This window comes from Erigeron canadensis, chromosome 3, assembly GCF_010389155.1.
Source record: "Erigeron canadensis isolate Cc75 chromosome 3, C_canadensis_v1, whole genome shotgun sequence".
NCBI classification, from domain to species: domain Eukaryota; kingdom Viridiplantae; phylum Streptophyta; class Magnoliopsida; order Asterales; family Asteraceae; genus Erigeron; species Erigeron canadensis.
Genome location: NC_057763.1, coordinates 39,577,534 through 39,588,233, shown reverse-complemented (window position 1 = coordinate 39,588,233; position 10,700 = coordinate 39,577,534). Strand labels below are relative to the sequence as shown.

Below are 10,700 nucleotides of genomic sequence, written 5' to 3'. Positions count from 1 at the left end.
TTGTTTCTTTCTTCCTTCAAAAAGCAATACACTTTGAACAGATTTTAACAAACTAAACTTATAAATAGAAATCAATTAAGTTTTAATTGTTATGAAATACCACTATTACTAATTAAACTAAACGAGATCAAGTACCCACGCATTCCGGCGATGAGATAATGAATATAATAGGTCATAGAAGGTGATATGTCATAGAGTGTCATAGCCAAATGTCTTAGCAGTACGGGCTCCGGCCTCGGATTTAAAAATTCGTCGAAAGTATATCGAATGACATCTCTAATGAAAGAGCATAAAATTTTAAGAACACCTATATAATTATTACAATTTATCGATGTACGGTTTTTGAGATAAAAGATTTTGAAAGAATTAGAAGAATAAAATGATTTATGGAGGAGAGAGAAAGTTGTAAGCATTGATGTATGATACATTATGTATTATCATGTATACATTGTTGAAATTGAAAATTGAAACCTAATTTGCTTTATGATATAGTATAGATAAAGTTACGATCAAGACCGCTCACCTAAAAAGAACCTGATATTTTAACCCAACCTAAATTCAATTCTAAGATGAAATTGACTTGTTTATTGATAAAAAATAAAAATATTATATATTTGTTTGAAGATGGTTTTACAAATTAAGACTCGAGTTGTCGTAGGTTGTCATAATAACACATTTTGAAGCTGGTCATGTGAGTAAAATTTGTCTTAGGTTTTTGCATGCCATGCTGTTCTTTTAATTTTTTAATCTTCACTTTTACACTTTGACCCTCTCGCATGTCTACACATCTTTCTCCGATGATTATCATTTTTAATTATTTTTGGGACCTAAACGCATTAGAAAAACTTAGAATTAGAATATTTAGTTAAATATGTTATTATCACAATTATGATTATTATCTATGTTCAAGTTGTCAACTATATCTTCTTTATTCTTTTTAGAAAAATACAGGAGTTAAACATAATATAAAGAGAAAATGTCACAAATGGTCCTTATGGTTTGTCATATTAACATTTTGTCCCATGTGTTTTTTTTTTATTGCAAACGGTCCCTTGGGTTTTCATTTTCATTGCTAGCAGTCCCTGACACTAACAGTCGTTAGTTTTTAGCTTTTAGTGAGGGTATATTCGTCTATTTATGAAAAAAAAAACATCTTCTTATCCCTTTTTCTTCTTCCTCGTTCTTTCGGCCAAACCCACCACCATCAAAATCCGGCCAACAAAATCCTATATGAAGATATGGCTACGTAAAAAAAATAACACAATCTTTCTCTTTTTATTACAGACGATATCATCTATGATCTTCTTCAAAATTTGTCATTCAAAACCTGCATGACAGATCTGCTCCAACACCCAACTCAATATCCCCATTTTAAATCTTTAGTATCCCCTAATTAGATACAAGTCTTCTTTCCCATCACCACTTCCAAATAAGATACATACATCTCCATCCACATCTATATCTAATGTATATATCTAACACGGCCAAAAAAAATATCATAACAAAATCATCTAACACATGATCATCTGAAATTATAATAGTAAAAATTAAATATATTTAATTTACCTAAAAATAACTAATTGCTCACGGAGTCACGGGATGAAAAAATGGAATAAATTCCAACCAAAAGCCAAAAGCATTAGACTTGCACTTTACGAACACATAACCAATACCCATGCCCCCGTTATTTTCAATGAAATTTCTTTTCTTTTGGTTGACTCCACCCTTTGACCGAATTCTTAGCCACCGAATCTCCAAATTTCCAGTATTCATATTCTTTTTTTTTTTGTGACTTGGTTTGTTAGCTAGGAACTCCAACAAACCACAACTTTTAGTATATTAAGTTGTCCAATTTTTGCCTCAGTCCCCATGCACCGTCGGTCTAATCAACCCCCCGACACGGCTACCTCCAACTTCTTCTTTTTCTAGCGAATATAAATGCTCGACCGGGTTTTTCTATATCTATTTGTATTGGCTAAACATTTTTGATTCAAACCCATATATAACTTCACGAATCAAGATTTGATTACATTTTACAAATGAGTTTTGACTTATAGTGAGAAACTTGATCGATCCAATTGTGTTTTAATTGCTAAGTGATTATAGAATAATGATATTGGGTTTTTGAATGATTCAAGAATCATAACTTTTTTTGTGTTAATATATCTAGATTAAGATTTGATATACGATATATATATATATATATAGTGTATATATAGATCTAGTGTAAAATATACAAACATAGAGATAGATATAGGTAAATATATATATATATATATATATATATATATATATATATATATAAACATTAACATGATTTATTATTACTAATAGTCCCTGTGATTGGTTAAAGGACGATTATACCCTCACGTGGTTTGCACGTGAGGGATTTAAACGGTCAAATCTAACAGAAGTTTGTATCAAGGACTGCTAGTAATGAAAATGAAAAACCAAGGGACCGTTTGCAACGATAAAAAACCACAGGAGGCAAAATGTTAATATGACAAACCATAAGGACCATTTGTGACATTTTCTCTAATATAAATCAAAACCAAAACTCCTTACAAAACTATTTACTATATACAGACAAAATCAAAGTGTCGGTGAACACAGGTCTTGCTGCCCAGATTTGTGGCGAAACCATATTAGAAAATTAGTTGTCAATTTCCATACAAAGAACCTCCTCAATAACATATTATATCCATATGGTTACTGAGCAATTTGTTCCTTGACTTTAATTGGCAATAAGCTTGACCAATACCAGCTTCACCCATATTTTGGTTCTTCAGCAATCTTGTTTTTGAATATTGAGTGTACTGTATATTATATTTTCAAGATATGACTTTGTCTGTGTTATTATGTATATTTGATAGAATTATCTATCTCTATATTCATACTACTTTATTAAAATTACACTACTCTTGAAAAATTACATTTTTGGATATGAAAATTTACCAAAATATTGTTAGATGATTAAATTACAATACTACTCTTTTTAATTTTAAATAGTTTTCACTAACCTTTTTTACATCAATTACGTTTACATCAACTATCTACACCATTTGACGTCGCCACCACCACCGCTAGTCGTCGTCACCATCAAATTGTCAGCGCATTGTGCGGGTACTGTGCTAGTTGATTGTTTATCCGGTTCATTTTTTGTTTATATTTATTAAGTGACAACCTTTAAGATTTGATGCGTAAATCATGTTAGTTTTATGGATAGTGATAATTTACAACACTTTTAGTCATTCACAACAAAGATACATATATAAAACACCATTGTTGTGGATGACTATATATTGTTATAGATTTATCACTTCCTTAATTTTATATGTCAAAATGACTAGTTGATAACCATGACATCTATTTAACACGATTAGATTGGGACTAAAGCATGAGTAAGGTGGAGGACCGAAAATCGGACTGACATGTCCACGAGTCCGTCTGAATGGGTTTCAAAGCAGTTCTTAGTCTTTTGGGTCTCAAGCTCTTCGTAGACCATAAAATATATTTGGTGTCGACTGAATGGAAATTCAATTTAATTTGTTTGAATTTTATTTTATACGAGTACATGTCTAGTCTTGAAAAGTGTGCGAAAATGGAAATCCAAAGAATGGGCCTTGTGGCCCATTCTCATAACGCACTCAGAGTTGGCAAAATCCAGCATCATCAAAACCAGCTTGTGCTTTTTCCTGTTTTTCACCATTTAAAAAATAGTAGTCGTATTTATTTTCTGAGCAGCCATCAGGAGAAGCTTACCTCTGCGATCCATTGCATTTCATTTAAAACCTAACCAGACACAAAATCAGATCAGTTGACGCAACCCCAATCCAACCACCTCCCACTCTCTCCTGCTACGCCATCTACGCCCGTATCACTGGCGACAGGTAACACGAATCCATCATCACAAATATATCTTTACATAAAGGAGAAAATATAATAATGGAATTAATTATCGTTTTCTTCGTAAACAATAATTTTATACGAATTGATTGGTTTTGATTAATGGCATAGAAGATTTTTAGATATTCAGTCTGGGTGGTAGTTTCAACTTTATTTTAGATATTTGGCCTAAATTTGTATGAATCGATTTTACTAATTTATGACATGGGCAGCACGTTTGAGTGATTGGATTGGTTTGGTTATTGATCGGGTAACATAGTGTTAAAGCTAGAGAATCATGTGTAGGTTTATTATAAAGCTTGGCATTTCGTTTTTTGTTTAATGAAAATTTAACGAACTGCAAGCCTATAAGTTTCGTTTTGTGCGCTTAGAAACTTGATCCGGAATGAGTTAATTAAACTACTACTTGGTTTGTTGCTTGTGCAGGGAGTAGGTCATACTGCCCAGAATTCAAGTCTCGACAGTTCGGTTAAAAGGTAGTTTGCTTAAAGACCTATCTAAATCATGAGTTTATAACCTACGATACTCTTTGTTATTTATTGTGAATTTTAAAATAAGTTATTTGAAGTTTAATAGGAACATAAGACTATTGTCAGTGTAAAATATTAGCATGATTAATTACTTTTTGGTACAATAGTTTGTTGCTTCAATTCAGTTGTGATTTCATTGTATTGCTGGTGGAACTGAAAGATTTTCACATAAAGAATTTCTGTGCAGTTGAGATTGATGTGTCTTTTTGGTTAGGATGTGTCTTCTTGGTTAGGCTGTAGTACTTGGTATTTTAGACTCCATTTGATTAAATAATTATATAACATATACATTTTGACATACTTCATTACATATACAGATCATCCCTATCAAAAATAAATCTAACAAATGTAAATTGCAATTTATCACGTGGAGATTTATAGCTAACAAAAGACAAATATTGTGTTGCAATTTGTCATCTTCATGATCCTCTGCAACGCGCGGGTTTCCTTCTAGTTATTCTTAATAGAATTATTTAGTTAACATTTTTTATTAATAATAAATATAATAATCAGGTGAAATTAATTGGAAAAAGCAATGGCGACAATGGTGCAAGCATATCGTCGTGGATCGGTTGATTCGTATCGGCTGATGACGTGCTGGAGACATTATTCGACGTCTTTTAGAGAAGAAAGAGATACATTTGGACCTATTCAAGTCCCATCTGATAAGTAAGTCCTTTTTTTTCTTCTTATATTAATCTGTATATGTTGTTATATATAATCTGTATATGATTATGTATATATGATATATGATTTTTACAATAAAGCATGTACAATATCTATACTAACATAAGAAAGATGGAAATGAAATTTGATATAGTAAATGCGTACCAAAATTTTTGGAATTCTTAAGCTGATGTCAAAACTAGTATCTACCAAATCACGATATTGATTTAGCCAAGACTAGAATAGGATGCCGCAGATTCCTGTTAAAACTTTAGATTTAAACTAGACTATCGGAAAAGAATTTGTGAATCAATGGTTGACAGCTGGCAGGGCGGCGGTTGGTGTAAGGGCCGGCTGATTGGCCACTTTTTATATTGGGTTGGGACTTGGGAAAACTGGGTGATATGGATAATGGAGTTAATGAGTTATGAAGTTACAGCAAGATGGAGAAAATGGTCATGGAAGTATCATGATCGACATATTTACAATAGAATGACAGATTTTGTAGATTTCAATATTACTGTTTGTTGTTAAAGCTGTAAACTAAGAGGAAGTATGGACTATGAAGTTGGAGTAAACCATTGTTGAAAACCGGAAGAAGTCATAGTTGCAGGTTAACGAACTTGGATTTAGGGAAGTTTTAGTAATTTTGTAGCTGTTGGATAAGCGGACTTAATACGTGATACCCTATGCGGTTATGCCACACTTTAATCAAAACCATACCCGGGTGGTGATTCTAAGTAATATACAAAACACAACCTAAATCTTTAACATGTCAATTGTTACTATATTGTCACCCTACAGATGTATGGACCTTGTCATCTAGGTGTTCAAGTCCACTAGAAGACCTTTTTCCCTAAGAATTTTGGCTGCAATAACTTTTCCTACAATATATGAACTGTGTTTAATGCATTCTATTATAGATAACCTGGTTTTGTATCTTCTTATATTCCACACTTTTCAGGCTATGGGGTGCTCAAACACAAAGATCTTTGCAGAATTTTGAAATTGGAGGTGACCGAGAAAGAATGCCAGAACCAATCATTCGTTCCTTTGGGATCCTCAAAAAGTGTGCTGCTAAGGTCCTTGCAAAGCATTTCTTTCACATCAAGATTCAATTGTAAATCAGCCAAAGTGTCATTAGCATTGTTTGATAACACGTAAATGAAAATATGTTTTCCACCAGAAGTTAATTTACCTTGTATTATTAACTGATAATGAAACACATGCTTATGATTCATTATTTAGTATTTACTCAACATTTACCAGCTATGTGATGTGGTTATGATGCTTATCAAGTATCCATGTTACTGTAGTCACTATATTATGTAGTTTATTTTGCTAATGAGATGTTTTGCATTACAGGTGAACATGGAATACGGTCTTGATCCATCCATAGGGAAAGCAATAATGGAAGCTGCACAAGAAGTGGCAGATGGCAAGTTAAATGATCACTTTCCATTGGTTGTATGGCAGACGGGTAGTGGCACTCAAAGTAATATGAATGCCAACGAGGTAACTTTAGTATTTCTCATTTTCAATCGTTCATGTCATAGTGTCATACTAGTTTTTTATTCTTAGTGTCATGCTAACTTTTGTTTAAATCATGTTCTAATAGGTCATTGCAAATAGAGCAGCTGAAATACTTGGCCATAAGCGCGGTGACAAGTTTGTGCATCCAAATGACCATGTGAACAGATCACAGTCTTCAAATGATACATTCCCAACTGTAAGCTTTTTAAAGACGTTGGTTGTCAATTTATTCATCTTATTTTATATTCTTGTAGATTTTCTAGTTGTTGAAAATTGCTTGTTTTATTTGTAGGTAATGCATATTGCAGCTGCAACAGAAATCAACTCAAGACTGATCCCAAAACTTAAGCAGTTACATGCATCCCTGCAAGCAAAGGTAATCAAGTATTTACTTATATGCTGAAGTTCATATTTTGCCATGTATATTCTGCCTTTAGATATTTTCACAAGTCAGTTTTTTTTTTAAATCATATTGAGCATGTGACCATATAAGTGATATAAAACTGCATGACAGCATAACTTGTTTCGATCTTCTGTGATACAAACTAAGATGTTTCCACTTTGAACAGACAACTGAGTTCTCTGATATAGTTAAAATTGGGCGTACTCATACTCAAGATGCTACACCTTTGACTCTTGGGCAAGAGTTCAGTGGATATACCACACAAGTATGTTAGTTCACCCCTCTGGATATTAAACTTGCTTAGAACGGGTTGCGAAGATTAAATCCAGTTTTTTTTTGTGGTCATGAACACGTATTTTGTTGTTTCAGGTGAAATACGGAATTGATCGGGTCATGTGTACACTCCCTCGCATGTATCAGGTTGCTAAAGCCACCTTCCTGTTTACTAGATGGTTTTTTGCATATGCGACTATTAACTGATAAGTTTTATTGTTTTCAGCTTGCTCAGGGTGGCACAGCTGTAGGGACAGGATTGAACACAAAGAAAGGGTACTTATGCTTATTTTTTGGTTTAACTTAGAGTTGGCAGAATGGGCAAGTTGGGTGGGTTGTGTAAATGGGTTAGGGTTGAAATGTCACGCCTTGACCCAAAACAATTTTGTTTCCAACTATCTGAACTTTCTATCAATAATATATTAGTGTGTAAAATATGATAAAACTAGATTTATGTTTTAACCATTATTTTAATGACAATTTAAGTCTTTGAATAAAATGATGTCGTAGGTCTTACACATTGAATGTTCTTATGGTAAAACTAGATTTATGTTTTAACCATTACACTTTGGGCGACTTTCTGCACATTCTACTTATTTCGTCTAATTTTGTATATATATCACTTGTTTGACCTGTTAGAGCCAGACATAACCTGAAGCAATGCATTTGTAATTTAATGAGTGAAATTGCTACCACTACTTGCATTATGATGTATGATCAATGCAGATTTGATGTGAAGATTGCTGCAGCAGTAGCTGCTGAAACAAGGCTACCATTTGTAACAGCTGAAAATAAGTTTGAGGCGCTGGTTAGTTTTATTTCTCCTGCAACATGTTTTACATTGAGTTCAGTTTGGTAAACATTTTATTGAAGAAAAAGGATTATTTGTTTTGGGTTTTATGTGACGTCAACATCATTATCTTTATGTTATTTCCCTCATTTTATATTACCAGGCTGCTCATGATGCCTTTGTTGAAACCAGTGGAGCCTTGAACACAATTGCTGTTTCTCTTATGAAGATTGCTAATGACATACGCTTCTTAGGAAGGTACATAAATTGTAGATTTCATAACCTCTGTATTGTTATAGCTATTAGATACTCATATTCAATTTACTTTTGGTTTTTCAGTGGACCAAGATGCGGTCTCGGGGAACTTATACTTCCCGAGAATGAACCTGGTAGCAGCATCATGCCTGTAAGTGTTCATATCCTAGAGTTTTCCTGCAAAGAATAGCAAATTGATTAATTATATCCACCTTGTGTATCATATTTGTTTTCTAGGGGAAAGTGAATCCTACACAGTGTGAGGCTATGACTATGGTTTGTGCACAGGTATGTAGCTTTACTTGAGTCCTTGGTTTTATTGGTAAAAACAGTGTAGCACTCTTAGAGGGTGTTTGGATATGCGTTATAAAACTTGTTATCTGGTTCTTGCAACATGAAGTCCTGATAATAAGCTTTCTGTGTTTTGATGAAGTAACTATGATTACGATATTCTTATTAGTTGGTAGTCTGTAGTCAATATTATGGATAATAAGTTTCACATAATGCAGCAAAACTGGTCTTCCGGCGGATAGTAGGATTACTTATCCACGCGTGACTGTTTGCTCACATTTTTAGTGTAAATAATACTAATGATAATACTGATAAGTGATAAGAAGTATAATTGCTACTTACTAGAATTGTATATTTGACAAAATTTAGAATATTTTGTACACAAATACTGATGAATTACTAAAATACTATTATAGCTGATAAAAAGTATGTTATCATATCTTAAATTGGAATATTTCAACTGTGTATGAAGTATACCTGCTTTGATCATGTTACTATAAATTTTCCGTATTTTTTATTGGCTCCTTATATAATCAGAACTTTGTTTGATAAACTATATAACTTGCCAAATAGTTAACAAATAAACTTAATTAGTACAACTCAAAAAAACAACATTAGCGCATTTAGAGACTATCTCCAGCAACATGCTTTGTTAAAGCGCTTTTAGATTGTGATCATTCAGTATTACATAATTAATTTCAAAACGCACATGCAAACATACCATATTTATTAACATGCATGAGCACCTGCATTCAAAATTGCCATCGACTCATTCTTTCACTAACATTAATGTTTGATATCAGGCAATAGGAAACCATGTCGCTCTCACAGTGGGTGGTTCAAATGGTCATTTTGAGTTGAACGTTTTTAAGCCAATGATTGCGAGCTCTCTTTTACATGTAAGTGACCCCAGATAATATAAATTGTTTTTATATAAAGCATTCAACTCTCAAACTCAAATGTATATATTTCAGGTGATCTATATTTTATTATATAACCTGAGTGGTGTTGACATTGTTTACAGTCAATAAGACTTCTAGCCGATGCATCTGCTTCGTTTGAAAAGAACTGTGTGAGTGGCATTCAAGCTAATAGAGATAGGATTTCAAAGTTATTACATGAGGTATGCTAATTTTCTAAAGGAAGATCGTATGAAGTGTTCTTTAGTAGTTTAGTTTTCAAGTGCAATATGATTATTTACAATGTTATTATCCTCTTTGATATTTGCAGTCACTTATGCTCGTCACATCTTTGAATCCTGTAAGCTTTTGTCCAAATTTATAATTCCATGGCTTATACATATACATCATTGCTAAGTAGCAACTGAATGGTATTAATTGCCATTTGGAATTTGACTACAGAAAATTGGCTATGACAATGCTGCAGCAGTTGCCAAGACCGCCCACAAGCAGGGATCTACACTCAAGGTGCTGTATTATTCTAGTTTTTTGTATATGTATATATGGTAGAGTATTAAAAATCCATAATCGAGTTACTTCATGTTAGTTCTCCTAATACCTACACTATATAGAAACGGTAGATTGTTTGGCATATGGATAATTCTTTTTAGTATATGTACATCTCTCAACTCCCTGAATAGTGTATGAGGTAGTGATAATACTTACATTTCGAACTGGTGCAGGAAGCTGCTCTGCAATTAGGAGTGCTTACTAGCGAAGAATTTGATCAACTTGTAGTGCCAGAAAAGATGATTGGTCCCTCTGATTGATGAGTGGCTTCAAAGTGTTCAATATGCTTGCATGTTTTATGCAGTTGAAGCCGTTTAATTTTAAGTTGGAATAGGAAATAAAAGATTACTGTTCATTCAAATACTCCATTTTTCCGAGTGATTATAGCTTCACCGAATTTTTAAGTGAAGTTGCAGAAACATGTCACCAACATTTTTATGCCAGGAGCCTTTTTATTTATTTATTTAATTTTAAGTCCTTTTTGCAAATTGCTTGAAGTCTTGAACGGTATCCAATTGTTCCCAGATCTTCCAAATAATGAAAACCATAGTTCACGTCTTATATGTTTACGCTAGTTTGTATGT

General features: G+C 33.0%; 1 protein-coding gene across 1 annotated transcript; it reads left to right on the top strand.

Moving 5' to 3' along the window:
* Window positions 1–3,706: 3,706 nt before the first annotated feature.
* LOC122590959 (fumarate hydratase 1, mitochondrial) lies at window positions 3,707–10,604 on the top strand. Its single transcript, XM_043763135.1, has 19 exons — window positions 3,707–3,890; window positions 4,333–4,382; window positions 4,950–5,105; window positions 6,067–6,184; window positions 6,468–6,617; window positions 6,721–6,831; window positions 6,928–7,011; window positions 7,205–7,303; window positions 7,408–7,458; window positions 7,538–7,587; window positions 8,038–8,119; window positions 8,265–8,359; window positions 8,441–8,507; window positions 8,594–8,644; window positions 9,451–9,546; window positions 9,672–9,770; window positions 9,878–9,907; window positions 10,009–10,074; window positions 10,290–10,604. The coding sequence occupies exons 3-19, from the start codon at window positions 4,972–4,974 to the stop codon at window positions 10,374–10,376; spliced, it is 1,470 nt and encodes a 489-aa protein (XP_043619070.1). The 5' UTR covers window positions 3,707–3,890; window positions 4,333–4,382; window positions 4,950–4,971; the 3' UTR covers window positions 10,377–10,604.
* Window positions 10,605–10,700: the final 96 nt, after the last annotated feature.

Excerpts from the sequence above, each read along its gene's own strand:
- LOC122590959 (XM_043763135.1), top strand. The coding sequence starts at position 4,972 with ATGGCGACAATGGTGCAAGCATATCGTCGTGGATCGGTTGATTCGTAT. Across the intron at positions 8,120-8,264 it reads AAAATAAGTTTGAGGCGCTG|GCTGCTCATGATGCCTTTGT; the intron begins GTTAGTTTTATT and ends TTATATTACCAG. Across the intron at positions 9,771-9,877 it reads TTTCAAAGTTATTACATGAG|TCACTTATGCTCGTCACATC; the intron begins GTATGCTAATTT and ends TGATATTTGCAG.